Source organism: Sus scrofa, chromosome 15, assembly GCF_054392235.1.
Source record: "Sus scrofa isolate SSC_HxYL_T2T_F1_AM1 chromosome 15, Sscrofa_HxYL_maternal_Yorkshire_Landrace_v2.0, whole genome shotgun sequence".
Taxonomy (NCBI): Eukaryota; Metazoa; Chordata; class Mammalia; order Artiodactyla; family Suidae; genus Sus; species Sus scrofa.
Window position 1 is genome coordinate 41,009,790 of NC_139397.1, and position 22,000 is coordinate 41,031,789.

A 22,000-nucleotide genomic window follows, 5' to 3' on the forward strand; every position below is an offset into this window, starting at 1 on the left:
TAAAAAAAAATGGAAAAGACCTATGGGGCAGAGGCGGCTTTCAGTGGAGTGAGGCTTTAGAGTATAGGAAAAGAAGAGGATAGCAGAATTCAAGAATGCCTTCCCAACCAACAAGGCCCTACTGGAGATCAAAGGATGCTCTACTCAATATTTTGTAATAACCTGCAAGGGAGAAGAATCTGTATATATATATATATATATATATATATATATATATATATAAATGTATGTGTAACTGAATCATTTTGCTCTACACCTGACATTAACACGGCATTGTAAATCAACCCTACTTCAATAAAAAAGAATGCTTTACCAATTAAATAAATTTATTTCAAATAAGATGTCTTTTGAAAACTAAATGCCATTCTTAGTTTAGCCCTTGTGTTTAAGAAAACCTCTAGGAGACTTGGGGAGGGAGGGTTGAACCCCAGCTCTTCTTACTTGCTGTGGGATTTTAAACAAGTGATTTAATGTCTATCTATATGCTTTCCATTCTACAGCTATAAGATACTGGCTATATTAATACCACTAATAACACAGGATTAGTGTGAGGATGAAGTAGTGTGTACATTCTTTGGAATAGTGTCCAGCACAGAGTTTACTATATATATATATATCATAATAGGATATATGGAGTTTCCTGGTGGCCTAGAGGTTAAGGAGTCAGCGTTTACACTGCTGTGGTTTGGGTTCAATCCCTGGCCTAGGAACTTCCACATGCTGTGGGTATGGCCAAAAAAATAGAATATATGGAGTAATATATATGTAATCTGATACAGTTGTATTAGTTATGCATTGTCTGTATCCATAGGCATGATTCTGCAGGTACACAGGTATCTGCGGAACCAAACCCAAATGATGCTTTGCATCTCAGGGCTCTGTAATTAATTATCTGACTAGAGTCCAACCACATCAGAGCAGGGTAAACCAGTTAAGAGGAAAGCCCAAAGGGCTGTTTATCAGCAGACTTGGCTTCTGGTCCCAGATGTGTCATGAAGTAGCTGGCAGGTCAACATTACTCAGTTATTAATCCATGCCCTGTGTCCTCAGCCAGCCTCGTCCACCTTACAGAGACACTAAAGGGGCAAGGTTTAAGCACTGACATGTTGCTATAATGATCCTAATCATGCAAGGCTCTGTTGATAAAAAAAGAGGTCTCAAAACCCATAGTGTTTTCCTTTTCACTTAGAGTCTTTCAAGACCAGATCATCTTGGATAACTATTCATTAACCTTGTCTCTCTGTTCCTTCTCTCCTCGTTCCTTTCTTTCCATGTTGCTTTTAGAAAGAATGAGTCCTTTAGAGATATCCATTTTTATTATTGTAAACCAAGCCTGATTAAACACATAGGTCTACAAGTTAGGTTTTTGTTTTTATTTTGTTTTTGTTTTTGTTTTTGTTTGGTTGTTTTTTTGGTCTGAACCTGCAGTATGCAAAGTTCCCTGGCCGGAGATTGAACCAGCACCACAGCAGTGACAATGCCGAATCCTTAACCTACTGAGCCACTAGGGAACTCTATCTGGTCCACCAGTTTTGGTCCTTGCTTGAAGCCCACACATCATTCTTAATTTTCCATGTCATAGACAGTTGGAAAGCAAGATGACATAAAGAGGAATAAACCCAAGAGAAAGCAGAGCAAGAGCAATGACTAGAGGTTCTGTGTCAAGTTTAGAGCCGGGCCCAGTGTGTGCTGTGTACAGACTTCTTATCCACCCCATCATGGCCTGTCCTGGCAGGGCTGGTTCAAAAGCCCAAACTCATTTCATTATTTAGCAAACTGCAAGAGGAGAAAAGGTATTCTTGTTGCTTTCAAAGGAAAGCATACTTTGTGACCATACTACAGGTTTGGCCACACCTTTGCCCCCTTTGCCTGTTCTCACAGTTCCTTAGGATTTAGACCTCACAGTGACTTTGGCCATGACTCCATAAACAGTCCTCACTGCAGCGTGGGGTTCAGCCATGCAAAGAGAAAACCTGGATTTTTCTAAGAGCCATCAAAACCGAGACCCTTTAACCTTTCTCTTACAATTCGGGTTCTAGCCCCTTTATCATTCCAATCATCACCTATTTCATTCTGTCCACAGCCTTCCCTAAATCTGCATCTCACAGCAAGTCTCCTATTCTGCAAGGCTATGACTCACATAATAGGGCTTCTAAGACCTGGGCGATCAGCTCCTCTTAACAGCCTGCACACCTCCCAGCTGTCTCAACTCCCCTTGGCAAAGGAAGTTGCAGCAAAGACCACAGGATACATGTGACACGTGTCCTTCTGAAACCCAGATATGCTTATGATTATTCTTTACCCTTAATGGATTCCAGTCCAGAATAAATAATGAAGAATTACAGCTACACGGTTGAGGCAAACTAAAATCAATGCATTTGAGACTTCAGCATGAATCCACACTGGTCCCAAGTACTGACTGCAACTCATGAAGGTAAAGCATAATCAGAGGTTGGGCTGGAGCTGTGAAAGGGAGCTGCCCAGGTGCAACAGCATTTAGGCTGGAATCATGCAAAGTTCTGAGGGCATGCCCTCCAGCCCAGGATGCCATGCCCTCATGCTTCGTGTCCTCAGTACTCACCATTCTTGCAGATCAGGACAGCCAAGGAGTCCTGAGAAGAAGAATTGACATAGAGCAAGAGACCAGGAACCTGGGCTGTCACAAAGCTCAACGCAATGTTTTCTCTGGATGGAGCTGCATCCACATAAATGGCCGAGGAGGAGAGGCTTAGGTTCTTGGTGACTGGATAGGGTTCTTGAAACACATAAGTCACCGAAGTGCCAGCCTCAAAAACAGCAGAAACCTCTGCAAAATATGAAAGGGAAAAGCATGCATGAAAATATTCCATTGACTATTCAGGAGAGCAAGCACTGCCTGTTGATTGTTTCCCAGGCACCAGTCCCAGGTTGAGGGTTTTTACATGAATTATAGAATATGCTTCCACAGTCATTTTTGAAGTGGCAGAAATCATTAGTCTTGTTTACAAACAAGAAACGTGAGGCTTGCAGGGGGTAAACACCTTGAACAGGCTGCATGGCTAGAAAAGAGAGTTCAATGTTGTAGTGTGAGCTGTGGTCCAATCACATGTATATTTGTAGAATAACCAACATGTGCCAGGCTGATTCTTGAGAAGCTTCCTGCCTATCAGAGAGAAATTTCATCTTACTTTCAAGACTGAAATCCTAACAATTCTTGGCTTATATTTTTGTCGTATGTCAGGAGGATGCTGAGTGGGCTCTAAACTACACAGAGAGTTGGATATTGGGACAGAAAGTAATTCTCTATGGTGTTGGGTCAAGAGTGAGGACCCATGAAAATGAATGAGAAGAAACCTGCAGAGACAGTAGGAAAATCACAGGTATCCAGCTCCTGGACTTATTTTATATATTATATATTATACGTAATTAGACATTATATATAATTATATAATATGATATAAAATTATATTACATAATATGTAGTTATAGATAATATTATATAATAATATTTATATAATGTGTTATCTTTATATTTTCAATTTTTATTATAGTTGATTTACAATGTTCTGTCAATTTCTGTTGTACAACAAAGTGACTCAGTCATACAAATATGTATACATTCTCTTTCTCATATTATCTTCCATTATGTTCCATTACAAGAGACTGATATAGTTTCCTGTGCTGTACAGCAGGACCTCATTGATTATCCATTCTAAATGCAATAGTTAGCATCTACCAAGCCCAAACTTCCAGCCCATCCACATTCATTTCTCAAATTCTTTCATTGAAGTATAGTTGATTTACCATGCTGTGTTAGTTTCAGGTGCACAGCAAAGGATTCAGTTATAAATATATATTTTCTTTTCAGATTTTTTTTTTTTTTTTTTTTGGTCTCTTTAGGCCCACACTTGCAGCATATGGAAGTTCCCAGACTAGGGGTTGAGTCAGAGCTGCAGCTGCCCACCCATACCACAGTCATGGATCCAAGCCACATCTGTGACTTATACCACACCTTGCAGCAATGCCAGATCCTTAACCCACTGAGCAAGGCCAGGGATTGAACCTGTATGCTCATAGAGACTATGTCAGGTCCTTAACCTGCTAAGCCACAACAGGAACTCCCCGATTCTTCTCCCATATATGTTATTACAGGATAGTGAGTAGAGTTCCCTGTACTATACCGTAGGTCCTTGTTGCTTATCTATTTTATATACAGTAGCATGCTTATGTTAATCCCAAACTCCCAATTTATCCCTCCCCCTTCTTTCCCCTTTGGACTCAATTATTTTAGATATATAGGAATTGGTGTTCAGTTCCTAAAAAGAGCTAAGACTTGGGCACCAGGCTTTCTCACGGGAAACATTCCTACTGCACAACATATTGGGTGGAGCTCTGCCACCTCCGTGAAGGGAACCTTCTAGAGACTGACGACCAGCCACCCAATCCTCCCTGTTATAATGTCCTCATTTCAGCTGCCACCATTTTAATTCAGTGGAACCAGCAAAGACTTGGTTCCAGCACTGGACCTGAGGCTTCCCTCGATTTCACACTGGCTGTGGGGTCTGAGGGAAGCTGGTCAACCCCAGGGAGATGGTTTCCTCACGGAGACTGGGAAGCATCACAGCTCCCTCAACAAACGTCTGTGTGGATCAATGAGAGGACGTGTTAAGGCACCTAAGAGAGGTGCCCTCTACAGTTTAAACTCAGAGACTCTCCACAGTAGGACTCTCCATCCTGCTGTCCTCCATCAAATATATCTGCCTAATGACTGCACAGGCACCCAAGTGCAGAAACACTTTCTTCCTTCAGTCAGGGCTGCTCTTAACTTCACTTTCTTTTTCTATTTTTTGTCTTTTTAAATTTTTATATTTTTTGCCTTTTTTTTTTTTCTTTTCTCAGGGCTGAACCTGAGGCATATGGAAGTTCCCAGGCTAGGGGTCCAATCAGGGTTGCAGCTGCCAGCCTACATCACAGCCATAGCAATGTGGAATCCGAGCTGCATCTGCCATCTACACCACAGCTCACGGCAACGCAGGATCCTTGACCCACTGAGCAAGACCAGGAATTGAATCTGCCTCTTCATGGATACTAGTCAGGCTCATTACCAATGAGCCACAATTGGAACTCCTTTTTCTTTTTTTTAAATTATAGTACATTTACAATGTTGTGCCAATTTCTGCTGCATAGCTAAGTGACCCAGTCATATATACACACATTCTTTTTCTCATATTATCTTCCATCATGTTCTATCCCAAGAGATTGGAATAGAGCTCCCTGTTCTGTACAGTAAGACCTCATCACAGTACCGGGGTAGAACAACAGAGCCTAGATCTAGCAGCAAACCTCTGCCAGAAAAAACAGCAGAGTAAATGTGAATCTATACTGGCGTGATTGATTTCTCCTTTTCCTGAATGATATCCCCAATTCCCCATGAAATTCTCTAATTGAGTTGGTGACGCCTAAAACTTAATCAAACCTGGCTTTTGCCTCCTAATTCTATTGCAAATTTGTTCCACCTTTGTGAAGATTCTATCAAGGCCTGTAACAGTGCCAAAACAATTAAAGTTGCATATTTATGCACATTGCTTTGCAGACTGGGAATGCCAGTTCATTTGCACCAAAGGTTCAGAGAAAGTGTTTTGTGTTTCTCATGCAGGTTAAAACATGATCAGTACTCTGGATTACAAAGATCTCGTGACAGCGAGGATTCCAGCTAATCATCAACCTGATTCAAGCACTTTCCTTAAGTAAATTTCTGCTGGGATATTTGGCCTGCATTTTGAGCCACTATCTTCTAGTTAACAGAGCAATCAATGCCTTTTAGGTGATGTTTGTGTGTGTGTGTGTGTGTGTGTGTGTGTGTGTGTGTGTTCAAACATAAGTACAATTCAGAATATTCTGTTATGAATAGTATATTAGCTATGGCAATTCATATTACGTTTTTTCCTTATATTTAATATAAGAAATTAAAATGAAAAGCACTTTTTAAATTAGAGATGTCCTACCAAATTTCTCTCTTCCTACCTCCCCTAGCCCCAGTTTTAAGTATTTTTATTGTTTAGAGATTGCAAATTTCAACCTCAGAGTACACTCAGCAAAATACCTAGATAAGATTACTCTTTCAGTTTCTTTTCTTTTCTTTTTTTCCTTTCTCTTTCTTTCTTTCTTTCTTTGTATGGCCACACCTGCAGCACAGGGAAGTTCCTGGGCCAGAGGTCAAATCTGAGCTGTATCTACAACCTACACTGCAGCTTACTGCAAGGCCATATTCTTAACCCACTGAACAAGGCCAGGGATGGAACTTGCGTCCTCATGGACACTAGTCGGGTTTGTTACCACTGAGCCACAACAAGAACTCCAGTTTCTTTTCTTCTATAATCTAAGAGTTAAAAGCTCTGATTATATTTAAGCTCTCTGGTCAGTTTCACTGAATATCCCAATTCACTGGGCTAAATGGAAGAGAAACCTTGAAACTGGTTATCAATGACCCTCATGCTACTCCTGGGGCCCAGTAACCAAAATAAGCAACACCTTTTGAGAACCTAGTAGGGAAGGAAATGTTCTGATTAGATTCTGAGAAGATAGGACACACATGAAAAGAAATAAGCCTAAAGGAAGTAGCCTAGAATGCAATGTGTGAATGACAAAAATGCTGAGTCTGAGAGTTGCTTGGCTGAGTGCATGGGAGTAGCCTGAGAAAGCATAAAAGAGGAGCTTGGAATTGACCAGAATTTCAAGTGTGGAAGGAACTCAGAGATGACACCAGGAAACATGGTGCTGCTGCAGTGGACACGTGTCTCTTGGCCAGCTTGGAGTCAGGCTGACCTGGGATTGGGCCCTAGCTGTGCCCTCCTCTCTCACAGGGACCTGAGGCTATTCAAACACCAACAGGGTGCATTCAGGTTCATGGAAAGTAGAAGGGCTTGGAAGGAAGGACATAAAGGAATGGCACATAGTAAGAATTCAGTAAACCATAGCTGGTCTTAATATAGTAATAGAAGATCTAGAATTAGAAAAAGTAAAAAGACTGGATCTTAACGAATAGGCTAGAAATCAGTAGGCTGTAATTCACTTAGAAAAACTTCAAACAAACTGAAAATAATGAAATGTATGGGAGCTTGAATGCTGAATGGATATTTCATAATATTAAAAAATTATTATGATAATTTTCTTATTATGACAATCCTGTGGCTAGGTGGGATTTTATTTGTTTGTTTGCTTGCTTGCTTTTTAATGGCCTCACCCATGGCATATGGAAGTTCTTGACCAGGGATTGAATCTGAGCCACAGCTGCAGCAATGCCAGATCCTTAACCCACTGTGCCAGAGCAGGAACTCCAAAACCTGTTTTTTATGAGATCTTATCTTTTAACAATACTTATTGCAATATTTATAGATGGGGAGATGTTATATCTGGAATTTGCCTCAAAATTATAAAAGAGGAGTGGGCATTAGCCTATAGATAGAATAAAAATGAGCATGAGTTAATAATTCTTGAAGCTAAATAATGGATGCCTGAGGGTTCTGAATCTCTTCTCTCTACTACAGTGCATAATTGAGTTTTCTAGTAATAAAAAGTAAAAAATAAGTGGGCAGGAAGGTATGTATTGTGGGATTTTTCCGACAGGTTTTTGGCAATTGCTAAATTACTAAATATAAACACTGTATTTTCACTGAAATTCCATTATTAAGGAAGTAATCAATTCCTGTGTTTATCACAGTATTATTTATGTATAGAATTTGGGGCCATATAAAACTCCAAGATAATAATAAAAGCATTTGCTGAGACTTTATAAGCCAGGCATTATTTCAATTGTTTTATAAAGTGCTCATTAAATTTCCATCACGATCTTCAAGAAGAATTCCTGAATTTTCCACATTTTTTAAATGAGAAACAAAGGAATCATGAAATTGAATTATACAACTAATATCACACAATGTAGAGTGTAGAGGAGCCAGATACCTGACAACAGACAAGTCTGATAGCAGAGCTGTACTATTGCTAAAATGATCTGGTGATAGAGTGGGTTAAATACACAGAGGCGAGTCCACCAGATGGAGTATATTGCAATCATTAAAACTGATGAATTGGATGGGAATGCCTATGAAATGAAGTAAGGAAAATTCAGGCTATAAAATGAATGGACAGAATTATTTCAGCTAGACCAAATGCAAAGGAAAGAGCTAAGAGAAGATCAGATTTTCCTTTTAATAGTTGTCTTCGAGTGGTTTTTATTTTTCCATATTTTCAAATGTATTTTCAAAGAGAATTTCAAATATAGTATCCAGTGTTTTTAATTAAAGGAAAATTTAAATGATACTCATACCCAGACTCTTCAGATAGTGGTGGGGGTGGAGGTGGGCTAAAAGACATACATTAAAAAATGATGTTGGGGAAGTTCCCCTCGTGGCTTAGCAGTAACAAACCTGACTAGTATCCATGAGGATGTGGGTTTGATCCCTGTGACCACAAAAAGAAAAAAAAATATTAAAATCTTTATGCTTCAAAAGATACTGTGAAGCAAGTGAAAGGGGGAGAAAATTTTTGCAAATCATGTTTTTCTTTTGAGACTTATAATATACAAAAAAATTCCTACAACTGAATAATGAAAAGGAAAATAGCCCAATTTAAAAATTGGCTATAATGGGGAGTTCCCGTCATGGCATGATGGAAACAAATCCAACTAGGAACATGAGGTTTCGGGTTTGATCCCTGGCCTCCCTCAGTGGGTTAAGGATCCGACGTTGCCATGAGCTGTGGTGTAAGTCACAGATGCAACTCGGATCCCATGTTGCTGTGGCTGTGATGTAGGCCAGCAGCTACAGCTCTGACCCATAGCCTGGGAACCTCCATATATTGTGGGTGTGGCCCTTTTAGACAAAAAACATAAAAATGGAAGTCAAAATTACAACGAGTTAACTTTTCACACATTCACAGAAGAAGGCTTATTATGGAAGGCAGTAACAAGTATTGGCCAGGATGTAGAGAAACTGGAATTCTCAAAATTGGCTGGCGAGAGTATAAATTGGAAAAGTTACTTTGAAAACAGTTGGGCCATTCCTCAAAAAGTTAAACCTATGTGAAACTACTATGGGACTCAGCAGTCCCAAACCCAAGGAAACAAAAGATAGAAGTCCATACAAAAAAATGTTCGTGAATGCTGACAGCAGCATTGTTCACAATAGCCAAAAAACTGGAAACATTCCAACATCCACCACCTGATGAATGGATAAACAAGATGTGGTGTATCCAAGATGTAGTGTATACTCTTTTGGAAATAAAAGGAAATAAAGCCCTGAAAAATCTGTAACATAGATGAACCTTGAAAACATTAAGTGAAAGAAAACAGATACAAAAAGGCTACTTAGTATATGATTCTATATTTTTTTTTAATATCCAGAATAGGTAATTGCTAGTGACAGGAAGGTAAGTGAGTGGTTTGTGGTGACTGGGGGTGAAGATGGAGAGGGTGAAAAACTGCTAAGGGGTATGAGATTTCTTTGGGGATGATGAAAACAGTCTAATATCATATAGTAGTGATGGCTGCACAACTTTGTGAATATAGTAAAGATTCCTGAACTGCACTATTTTTTGCTTTTTTTAGGGCTGCACCCATAGCATGTGGAGGTTCCAGGCTAGGCGTCGAATCTGAGCTGTAGGCGCCACCCTAGGTCGCAGCCATAGCAACACCAGATCCGAGCCGCCTCTACGGCCCACACCACTGCTCACAGAAATGCTGGATCCTTAACCCACTGAGCGAAGCCAGGGATCAAACCTGCTACTTCATGGTTACTAGTCGGATTTACTTCTGCTGCACCGCAACGGGAACTCCTGTACATTTTAACAGGGTAACATTTTGGTATGTAAAATACATCTCAATAACTTTTTTTAAAAAAAAGAGGAACTCACAAAATAGCAACAACAATGATGACGAGGATTACTTTGAATCCTATTACCACATTCCTGTACAGAATGAAATTACTATCCGAAAGGGGGGAAAGGAACCAAAAAATGCTGGATAGACCTCCAGCTCTGACATTTATTGGCAAGTCATTGAACCAACGTGACTTTCAATGTTCCCATGTGTTAAAAGTCAATATTACTTTTTCCTTCCTAGGCTGAGGATAAGGAATAAATGTTGCAGTCAGTAATTACTAGCTAATTTGTGATCATCATTTCTTTGCATCACAATGAGAAACAGAAATGAGTCAAAAGACTGTGGTTCTAGCCCAGGCATTGGTCATGGCCAAAGATCCCTAATTCCACCCTGCATATTTCCAGTATTTTTATCCCTTAAAATATGCAGACCATAGATAGTTAGCGTAGAAGACCAACCCAATAGAGAATAGCCTTGTCCAGGATCCTGTGGGAGCTAAGGGTTCCCACTTCAGTCCAAAGCCATGTTTCCCAGAGGAGGACGTCTCAAAGACATGGTTAAAACGTTCATCTTATATACTTTGCAAATGCTGACTCTAAAGGGAATCATTTCCTTAGATTTATGAGATGGGTGAAAGTTCAGAAACTGTGAAATATGAACCAAGCTGAAAAGGCTAAGCCTATATTTGTCTATTTTTCTTAGAGATCGAACTAAAAAGTGAGGAGATGGCACAACAGATATTTCAACAAACAGTCAAAAGATGCAGTGGTGTGGACAGGCATAATGAATAGGGTTGTTTCACAGAAAGGAGCCAATGGGAAATCAGGCTAAATTTAGAACAATATGATCTATGAGATGTTTGAACAATGTTTCTGGAGAAACGCAGAGAGGGCTACAATTTTTTTTTTTTTATTTTCTTCCCCCAAAGAGACATTTAGCTTTAGATCTTGTAAAACAATGCTTGCATAATTTAGGGACTGGGCTTGGTAGTGTTTATTCTGCATTTGCTTTTTCTAGCATGTGGGGGCCGTCTAAGAGTGGCATTCAAAATTTCAGGGCTTAGTCATTCCAGGGGCTTCCACCCTTGGGAAAACCCAGGAGGGCTTTGTCTTAGCCTACACATAGGGCCTGCTGGGGTGGATCTGTTTTATTTCAAGTTCCCATGCAGGCCCAACACTCAGGTTAGGGTTGGCCCTGAAATTTGTACCATTAGTTTTCTCCCAAGGAACATGATGCTTCCCAGCAATAACAAACAAGTAATTAAATTAATTGGGGAGGAGGCCAGTGTCAATGAATGAAGAGCTTAATTACACAGTCCTTCAAAGAGAACACTGGCTGCTTTTTTCCCTATTGTCTTTAAGTTCCAAGAGTAAATTGAACTAAATACAACATTGTCTGTTGGGGTGCTTTAAACATGTGTTTTAATGAACTGACAAGAATTCTTTATAATTGCGATGATTGTTTATAAGGAAATGGTGTTTCAAAGTGATTAAAACATTTTAATAGTTTAAAGGAGGCTCTTGAAATATTGTTTACACTCTGCTCAACAAACTTGCTTTTTCTACCAATAAGATAAACTTTGAAACATTCTTTGAAGACTGACAGTAGACCAAATCTTTTGTCCTTCTAGTTGAAAAATATGCAGAATTTATACTGAATACTGAGCTGGTATAGTTTGTACAGTTATCTTGAATTTATGTAGAGGATTTACACCATAACCATCATTCTTTGCTTTTGTTTTTGTTTTGTATTTTTAGGGCCCCACTCAGAGCATATGGAGGTTCCCACGCTAGGGGTCTGATTGCAGCTGTAGCCACTGGCCAGATCCAAGCCATGTCTGTGACCTACACCACAGCTCATGGCAAGCCAGATCCTTAACCCACTGAGCGAGGCCAGGGATCGAATCTGCATCCTCATGGATTTGTTTCCACTGAGCCATGACAGGAACTCCCATAACCATCCTTCTTTATCCAAGGTGAGTAGTCAGCGTGGTTAGCTTTTGTCAATGAGTGAATTCACAGGATTAGAAGTGGGTGTGGAAAGGCATCGGGGCAGGGATTTCCATTCCTATGCTCCATTCTCAGCCCCCTGAGGAACTAAATGTGAATCTCTGGGCAAGGCTTTTAAAGCCTCAGACCCCATGCGTGTCACCTGCAGCTTAGGGAGACTGATTTTACTAACTTACCTCCACTCTCCCTACTGTAAAGATGAAGTTTAGAGCCTCCGGGCCTCTGAGGTTTCTCGAGGGCTAGATTCTACAACGCTCTGATTATCTTTGAGGACTGAGAGTTTGGAACTGGGGAGGATAGGACAGCAGGAGTGACTGTCCACCTCTCCCAGCCCTCGGCTGGCTCCAGGCCATGTAGCCTATAATTTCCGGTCACTACTATCCAGCTCAGCTGTACCACTAGGACCTCCACACAATGATAACGAGCATGGGCAATTATGCTGAGCCACTAAGAGAGGGAAATTGCAGCAGAGTAAGTGATTGTTTGAGGACAGTCTAAGGGCCTGGGTTCCCTAAGGTTTGAGTGCAGCCCCAGGCACACAGCACAATGCATGGGACAAACAGAAGTGCCCACCTTACCTTTTTTGCAGAAGGGCCCTTCGTAGGGTGACGTGGTACAGTCACAGAAGTACCCGCTGTGCTTCTCCACACACTTGCCCCCATTGTGACAGGTGCTGCCGTAACTGCTGCAGTGGCCTGGGCACCCTGGCCGGACTCCAGACGTGACTTTTGCCCTCTCCTCCAGATCCAGTTTCTGCCCATTCAGGTGTAAGGAGCGAATGCATCCAAGGAAGCCTTTCTGCCTTGAGGATGTTCCTCCTAGGTCGTGAAAGATAAAAGGAAAATAATATAAGATATTGGGTTCACATTTTTGAGGTTCATCATGAGCACTGGTAATAGTTAATTATTGCTCAGTTGGTGTGCTGTGTTGGTCTCTTCCATTAAAGTTTCTTGGTAGATGCAAGAAACTTTATTCCATTTAGAATGGATAAGCAATGAGGTTCTGATGTACATCACAAGGAACTATATCCAGTCTCTTGAGATAGAACATGATGCAATATAGCATTTGAAAAAGAATGTATGTGTATATTTGTATGACTGGGTCACTTTGCTGTACAACAGAAACTGACACAACACTGTACATCAACTATACTTCAATTTTAAAAAAAGTTTCCAGTGAGAATTAGGAGTTTAAAGAACCTGGGGAAACAACGTATTTCCAGGATGGAAAAAGCACTCCCTGGCCCCAGAAAAAATAAGACTATTGTTCACATGGAATCCTGTGAATTACATGATTTAAGACAGAAACTTGAAATAGCCATGCTCCTTGCAAATGAAGTAAAATGTGTTCTTCATCTACAGCAGGCATTTATTTGAAGCTGATGGCACAAGTGAGATTGTCTCTCAGAAAAGGTTAGAAGCAATCGCAAGTGCAGTGAGTTAGAAAAGGCAAGGAGCTTGGTAGAGCTTATGCAGCATCATGTCTCGTACTAAAAGAGGTGGACTTTAGGACCAGACGGACATGCGTCAAACTCCACACATGAAGCTGATTTCATACTGACCACTAAATCCCTTAAGCCTCAGCTCCCTGGTCTGTAAAACAAGAACAAGTTTTTGTCATGTGTTTATGGCAGGGCTCAGTTAAGATTATGGAATATGGTACACCCTGAATCATTGTTCACCGTCCCTTCTCATGAGCCCTCACAATGCCTAGAACCAGTAGTTTTTATATATACAAAAACCTTAGTGATTACCCCCAACTTATTGTTTAGAACATAAATTTCTCCTCCCGGAATACAGGATAGTATAGTGAACCAACTTTCTCATGACGGTACATCTCGAAGGTTGCAGAGAGATTGGCAGTGCTGTTTGCAAAGTATTCAAGAACAGGGGAGATTCAAAGTGACAGAGTTTTGTTATTGTTGGAGATCTATGATGCCACCACTCTAAATCAGCAGATATTTTTTAAATGTGGGAGTTCCCATTGTGGCTCAGGGAGTTAAGAACCGGACATAGTGTCCATGAGGATATGGGTTTCATCTTTGGCCTTGCACAGTTGGTTAAGGATCCGGTGTTGCCATGGCTGTGGCGTAGGCCACAGCTGCAGCTCCTACTTGGCTCCTATTTGACCCCTAGCCTGAAAACTTCCATATGCCTCTGGTGTAGCCATAAAAAGACAAAAAATGTGTATGGAGAAAGAACAAGCCAAGCATTAAGCCAAATTGCATCAGCAGATGCTGATTTGCTGTTTGAATTCTGGGAAATCCCAGAGAAGGCCCCAGGCCACCTGCCCTTAGAAAACGCAAATTCTCTTTCAAATTCAATGTTTGGGCTCAAGTCCATACAAGTGGATAAACGGCACTGGGATCTTCAATGTCTTCAAAGCATCCTAAGGGACAGAATAGGGTGAGCTGGAAAACCACAAGGGCAGTACTGATGTGCCATGTTTCCTGTACGTCTCTCTGCTTTCTGACTCTCATTCATTCCTGGTCCCTCATGCTTCAATTTCATTAAATCTCAGTCTAGGGAATGACCAGATAAAAATACATTCCTCTCAAGGTGGATACACATGGGAATTCCAAATGTGTTATCTCTGACCAGGAGTATCACCTTCAACAAGAAACAAAGCTGCACCTTAAATAAATGAATATATAATGTAACAAAACAATTTCTGGCCTCTCTCAGCCTGACATGGGTGGACAAGATATTGATTAGACATTGGGTTGGAAGAGGGGTGAATTCCACCTTCCCTGCATCATACTAGGTTCTCAGGCCTAGACATACATATACTACATATACGTCAGTCGCTGGCTGCCTCTGAAAGACTCAGACACAGTGTTCCCAAAGGATTAATCTAGTCTCTTATTCTGAAAAGCTCCACTGTTTTCACTTCTGATAAGTGATATCCAAGCAGGCCAGAAGGTCAAACCCAAATTGCTTTCTCTTGTCCGTCTCAATTTTAGTAAGTACATCTCCTTTAACCACAAGATAAATCAATTATGAATACACACTAATAATAGGGAAAGGTCCATTATTTCTTTCCCAGTGATTGTATAGAATGGAGAGAGGAGAATTTGTGGGAAAATGTTTCATTCCCGCCACTCCCTTATTTTGTAGTCTCTCCTTGCAGTGGATTTGAATAACGCTTCATAGAACTCATGAGTGGCATTCTTCTTCTAAGCAGAGGTGGAGAACACAAGATCTATGGCATATTTTCTTGCATGTGATTCACTCAACACGTTGACAAAGGGAGAAGAAGGTGGCTGGGTTGGGTTCTCTCTCAGGAACACGCTCCCTGAGTTTGGAGGTGGATAAAGTATGGTAAGAATGACCCCAAACCAGGGGATCGTTTCAATCCTAGATGTGGAGAAAACACCTGGACACAATGAGCAGGAATGAAAGTGCACAATATTTTCACCTGACTTCTTTCTATTCTTTATGAGGGAGATAACCCTAAGGTTGGGCACCTTTGGCTCCAAGGTGAGATGATATTGCAGACTAAAAATAGAGTGCTTCTAAAGCCATGCTTTCTGACCCCCCACACACACCCTGGCAGGTTGTTAGCACCCTCCATTCTCTGATGACCTTACCTACCAGGAGCGGTTTGTTTTGCTGGAGGTGTGAACCTTCTGAGAAACTTGGGTGCTGCTCAGAGATGCAGCCGCCCTCCGCCTTGTCACTCACAGCCCTTCTCCACCAACCCTGGTGCTATTGATTTGCCCTCTGAGTCCCCCTGTTTCTTTTCCACACCAAGGACCACATTCTGAGCCCCTCTCACCCTCACTGGCTCCCTGAAACTCCCTTCTAATGGACCTTCCAACCCTCAGCCCCGACTCCTTCCCCCAACTCACCATGTTGCAATTAGAGATCAACCAAATGTGAGATCTGATCCTGCAATTTATGTTTGATGCCCTTCAGAGAGGAGTCACCATCCTGGGGGTCAAGCTCAAAGCCTTAGCACAGGTGACAGAGCCAGGAAGACCCAGCCTCCACTTACCTCTTCAGCCTCCTCCCACCCCTCCCCTCCAAGCCCTGCCCTGACCCCATGCACCAGGCTTTCTGAGCTACTAATGGATCCTGAGGCCCATGGCCTCTGGTGACTTGGGACCTCCTCAGGTACTTGGCTTTTTCATGTGATAGGTTCATGTGCATCCCTCCCCACCACCCCCCACCCCACACCTGCAATCACAACCACACTCATTTGCACTCACATTCATCCATTCCTTCATCGTATATTTCCTGCCTACCCAGGATTTATTTTAATTAGTTGCCAATGTTTTTAAAACATGAACTATTTGTAATCTGAAAAGAAAATGATAAAATGACCCAATGTACAAGACAGAGATAGACCCACAGACATAGAAAACAAACTTACGGTTACCAGAGCAGAAAGGGTGGAATAAATTAGGAATTTGGGATTAACATATATACAAAACTATATGTAAACAGATAACCAACAGGGATGTACGGTGTAGCGCAGGGAACTCTACTCAGTACTCTAATGATTTATAAGGGAAAAGAATCTGAAGAAGAATGTATGCATATGCAAACAATCCCCTTGTTTGGACTCATTCTCATCATACCCTGTATGTCTCAAACATACACACACACACACATATATATATATTTAAATCACTTTGCTGTACATCTGAAACTAACACAATATTATAATTCAACTTTAATTCAATTAAAAAAAATTTAAATGGCCTTATATTAACACTGGGTTTGGCACAGAGTAAGAAATAAAATAAAATAAAATAAAATAAAATAAAAGCTATTTTAAAAAGTCTAGTAAGCCTGGCATTGGTAAATCAGAAGGGCTGTGGGCAATAAACCTGCCTTCCTGCAGGAAAAAGCTCAGCTGTGCTGTTCCTTCATGACAAGACAGGCCCTACTACGAGGTGCCACCTCACACCTGTCAGAATGGTCATCATTAATAATAAGTCCACAAATAACAAATGATGGAGAGGGTGTGGAGAAAAGGGAACACTTCTACATTGTTGGTGGGAATGTAAATTGATACAACCACTATGTAAAATAGTATGGAGGTACCTCAAAAAACTAAATATAGAACTACCATATGACCCAGCAATCCCACTCTTGGGCACGTATCTGGACAAAACCTTCCTTGAAAAAAGCACATGCACCCATATGCTCATTGTAGCACTATTCACAATAACCAAGATATGGAAACAACCTAAATGTCCATTGACAGATGAATAGATTAAGAAGATGTGGTATATATACACAATGGAATACTACTTGGCCATAAAAAGAACAAAATAATGCATTTACAGCAACATGGATGGAACTAGAGACTCTCATACTAAGTGAAGTAAGTCAGAAAGAGAAAAACAAATTCCATACCACTTACATCTGGAATCTAATATACAGCACAAATGAACCTTTCCACAGAAAAGAAACTCATGGACTTGAACAGACTTGTGGTTGCCAAGGGGGAGGGGGAGGAAGTGGGATAGACTGGGAATCTGGTGTTAATAGATGCAAACTATTGTCTCTGGCATGCATAAGCAATGAGATCCTGCTGTATAGCACTGGGAACTATATCTAGTCACTTAATGATGGAGCATGATAGAGGATAATGTGAGAAAAAGAATGTATATATATGTGTGACTGGGTTACTTTGCTATACAGTAGAAAATTGACAGAACCCTGCAAACCAGCTATAATAGAAAAAAAAATATTTTAAAAATAAATAAAATTCAAATATATTGCTGTGGCAAAAAAAAAAAAAAAAAAAAAAAAAAAAAAGACGGGACAGCCCTGTCTACTAAGTAGGCCATCTTCCCCTAGGACTGCTTCATTCACCCAGACCTCCTTCCTGGACTTTGCAGGTATTGGATTTTGTGACTGCTGCTCTAATGTATTTTTCATTTCCTGTGTCTGCTTCTTGTCTAGAGTTTAGTGTGAAGTTGGAAAAAGAACCACAACAAATGTAGCATTATCCTGAAAGTCATGGTTTTGAGGCTTGCACTTGATTTGCAAGATGTTTAAGAACGATGCTTCTAATTCTAAAAAAAGTTTCAAAGGTACTCACTGTGCACCAGCAACTTTACAGTTAACTCCTTCACTACTCAATTGGAAAGAAGATACTCTTCATACTATTCACATTACAGAGTTGAGGAAACTTAGGGTCAAAGAAACTGCTTTGGCCAGAAATAAGAATCAAACTGATTTTATGTGGCAGAGGCAGGAGTTAGAATGGGACCTCTTGACCTTCAAAGCCTGAATTCCTTCAAAACCCTAAAACCCTAAAATGAACTGCTTCATTTGACAATTTGGGTCAGTCCTACAACTAAGTGCTGCTTCTCCTCCCTCTTCTCACCTTATACCTGATTTCTTCCACCAAGTGATGTGCACGTATGCATTCATCCTCTTGGTTTCCACATCAATCTTTCTGACAACTTATACCATTAGTCTGCCAGCCTAGCCAGAAGCAATTTTGTATGAATCTCTTCTGTTGGTCCTCAGTATCAAGAGTGTTCATTATGAGGATGTTTCTTTGGACCTGAGTATGAATCAACTCTTAAAAATGTTACCCTCATCATTCTAAACCTGTCTTAGGAAACCTCCATGTGTCAGCTCGACAAATGCTCACAGCTTCCAGGGAAACGTCTCAATTCTTCGTTCCCTCCTTGTTCACAAGCGCAAGAGCCTCTAGTTCTCTCCTATGTGCCTGCCGTCTCTACCACGCACAGTCCAACACAACTCCGTGGCTGACAACCTTTTTGTCTGGAACAACCTTAAATATACCAGGTCAGGCTCCGGTTTCACAAAAGAGGGAGTTAGTTTCTCTCTCTCTTTCTTAAACTTGGGGTAGCTGTTTTCTATATGAACTACTTTGCCTAAAGTTAAGAGTCAAATACAATGCAGGTGCTTTACCACCTAGATTTCAAATTTGAAAGTGGGAGTATACTTGGCACTTACACATTGAATAAAAACAAAGGCATTAACCATTAGTTATCTTCTTTTTTAATTCTGCCCCTTCAATGGAAAGAATCTTGGTACTAGAAGGAACTTTTAGTGGAGGCTTTAATTTCAACATGCAACTTCCTTAAGGACAGGTATGCATCTGGTTAAGTTTTGCCAGATACAGGGATTACTTACCTAGGAATGGATAAGCACATACTATCACACACTATGTAATAATACAGTTAGCACTAGCTGGATGTCTTAAAAGCAAAACTGTGGTAGTAATAGTCAATTTGAAATAGAAACTGACTTTTGATCAAGCATTTTCTACATGTTGTGCTTCACAGGCATTTTCTGGTTTAACCCTCACCAACAACCATGGTGGTCGACAGAATGCCAAGCTTCCTCAGAAAATTGGGGAAGAGCTTATTGATGATTCAAAACCAGTTAACAACAAATTGAAATTCCTTCCTGGTTGGTTTGCTAGAAATAAATGTTGTGAGAAACTTTTGAAAAATAATTCAGCAACGCTTGTCAAGAACTATTATCATTGGCCTTACTCCACATTTTAAAAGAAACATCCTCAGTGGAGGTAGGGGGTGATTATACCCAGAAGTATTTATTTGATTTTATGCATAGTCACTTCTAATACCCCATTACTTGCACACCTACTATAGGTGTATTCCTACAAATCCCTCCCCCCAAATAATAATGGCAAATTACTACAATTAAAGTGAAAAGGTCAGAATGTGAGTGGATATAAATATCAATATACAAAATCAATAATGGTCCTATATAGCAACAATAATTAATTAGACCATGTGAAAACAAGAAAGAAATCTTATTTAACAACAAATGTAGCAAAACATCTCAAAATTAATTTAAGATCTATAGCCATAAAAAAGAAAAAAAATTATCTTGGCTCGTAAAGTTTAAATAAAGAGGTGGAACATGTTTCTGTATAATTTAGCGATGCATCATTATTCCCTTTATTGCAAAAAAATCCCAATCAATAACCCAAGAAAAATTATTTTCATAGAACATGAAAAGCTAATTCTAAAATCAATAAAGAAGATGATGATAATTAATGGTGTGTTAAGAAAAGGAGTCAGCTATGTTTGGTGGAGGTGTGTTATTCTATTTAATATCGAAACACATTCTGGAAGTTTGACAATGGTGCAGTACCTGGGGAAAAAATATGTAAATAAAACAAAGTAGGAAATTCAGAAACATACTCTTTATATAGACAGATTTTATATTTTATAGTACATACTGGAATTCTAAATAACTATGTAAAAGAGGAAGCATGAAATAAGTGGTGATGAGAAAAAAATAGTTTGGAAAAAAGTCAAATTAAAATCCTACCTCAAAACCTTAAACAAATTCCAGATGCAATAAAGATATAAAAATAACAATAAACAAAACAGTAACACAATATCTAAAAATATTAGGTAAAATACTATATATGGTAGTTCAAAATAATATGATATTTATATTGACAGGCTAAGTTTCCCATGGCATATGTTAAGAAAGAAGGAAACAAAAACAAAAATAGCAAGTTGTAGTATAACACATATAAGTAAATTGCTTATGTAAATATATCTACAAATAATATGTATGGTATTTCCTAAAGGTACTTAAACATATGTGACTACACACATACTACATGTGAATGATGCCTGGAAAGTGTCATACTGGGCTAATATTGTTCATCTCTAAGAGGAGTACCAGGATTGTTGTTGAAGAATTCTATGCAAATACATATTTGTGTAATGATTGTATAATTTAAAATAAATCTTTTCATTTATTATGTATATTGTGCATAATGCTATGATGTCTTTTTAAGAGCCATTTATGAAATAATTTATTATTTCAAGTTTCAAAAGAAACTCCTTGCAGAGTTTCCTGGTGGTGCAGTGTGTTAAGGATCCAGCATTGTCACTGCAGCGGCTCAGGTGGCTGCTGAGGTGAGGGTTCATCCCTACCCCAGGAACTTCCACATGTCTGCTGCAGGTGCAGCCAAAAGAAAGAAAGAAAGAAACTCTTCCTTGCTATATAAAGAATTGGGTATATCTCTAAAAACACTTTATTACTATATGGACAGCGGCAAAGACATTTCCCAGAATCAGCCTGTTGGTGGGTTGGAGCTGGTATGGAATGTTCATCTTGCTACTTGGGTTTTCTGCCTTTGCTCCGACAGAGTGTGTTCTGTGGAAATCTGACTTGGTTATTATTTACAGTCGGAGGGAAGAAGGAAGCAAGCAAGCTTTTGAATCGTGCCTGTTTCTGTTGCCCATAGTACCGTGGAGCAGAGGGAACAAGTCCCACCGCCATTCAAGGTGGCTGATTTAGTGTCAAACCTCTTGCCAGAGAATCCTCCAAACTATTGCCTTGTATCTTATTTGGAGGTAATGAGATGCAAAAATACTATGGAAATGCTGGGGCAGTTGTGTCCCCCATAATCCTAATCACAGAACCTTGGAGGAGTGACAGGAACTGTTCTGACTAAAAGGACAATCTCCAATCTCACAAAGATGGGACTCAAGTCACACCTCACTCTGCTATCTCCTGCCTCGGATTCCTTAGATGAAAAGTAAAATCACCACCCAAAACAACCTTAAGGACTTGGAAAATAGACTTGCGGTTGCCCAGGGGGAGGGAGTGGGGTGGTTGGAGAGCTTGGGGTTAATAGATACAAACTATTGCCTTTGGAATGGACTAGCAATGAGATCCTGCTGTGTAGTGCTGGGAACTATGTCTAGTCCCTTATGACAGAGCATGATAATGTGCGAAAATAGAATATGTACACGTACGTGTAACTGGGTCACCATGCTGTACAGTAGGAAAAAAAACTGTATTGGGGAAATAACTATTACAAAATAATAATAATAACAAAACAAACAAACAAAAAAACCTTAAGGGAGAAAAGTGACAGAAGTCTCTTGGAAAAGCACCGGGAGCGTCACCTCCCCCCACCCACCACCCAGACAAGAGATATGAGATGGATAAGAGATGGCACAGGAGCCCCAGGTCTTTTCTAGAATCGGAGGGAAGAGCTACCTCCTTCTCTGCAGGCTGCCAGGCCAAGGCACCGCCTAGCAGTTTCAAGATTTCCTGGATGTTAGGGCCCCTGGAAAACACTGTGCTGAGAACAGAGATTCCCTCAGAGGCTAAACCATGGACCCGTTCAGAGAAATAAATCA

General features: G+C 40.2%; 1 protein-coding gene across 2 annotated transcripts in view; it reads right to left on the bottom strand.

Annotated features, from left to right (window-relative positions):
• CNTNAP5 (contactin associated protein family member 5) overlaps positions 1-22,000 on the bottom strand; it is an 865,075-nt gene that overhangs the window by 96,299 nt on the left and 746,776 nt on the right. For both annotated transcript variants that reach the window (XM_021075830.2, XM_084999089.1), the window contains 2 exons: positions 12,444-12,683; positions 2,582-2,806 (listed from right to left, as the gene is read on the bottom strand). In XM_021075830.2, coding sequence (XP_020931489.2) covers positions 2,582-2,806; positions 12,444-12,683 — 465 coding nt within the window. The remainder of the gene's footprint in view (positions 1-2,581; positions 2,807-12,443; positions 12,684-22,000) is intronic.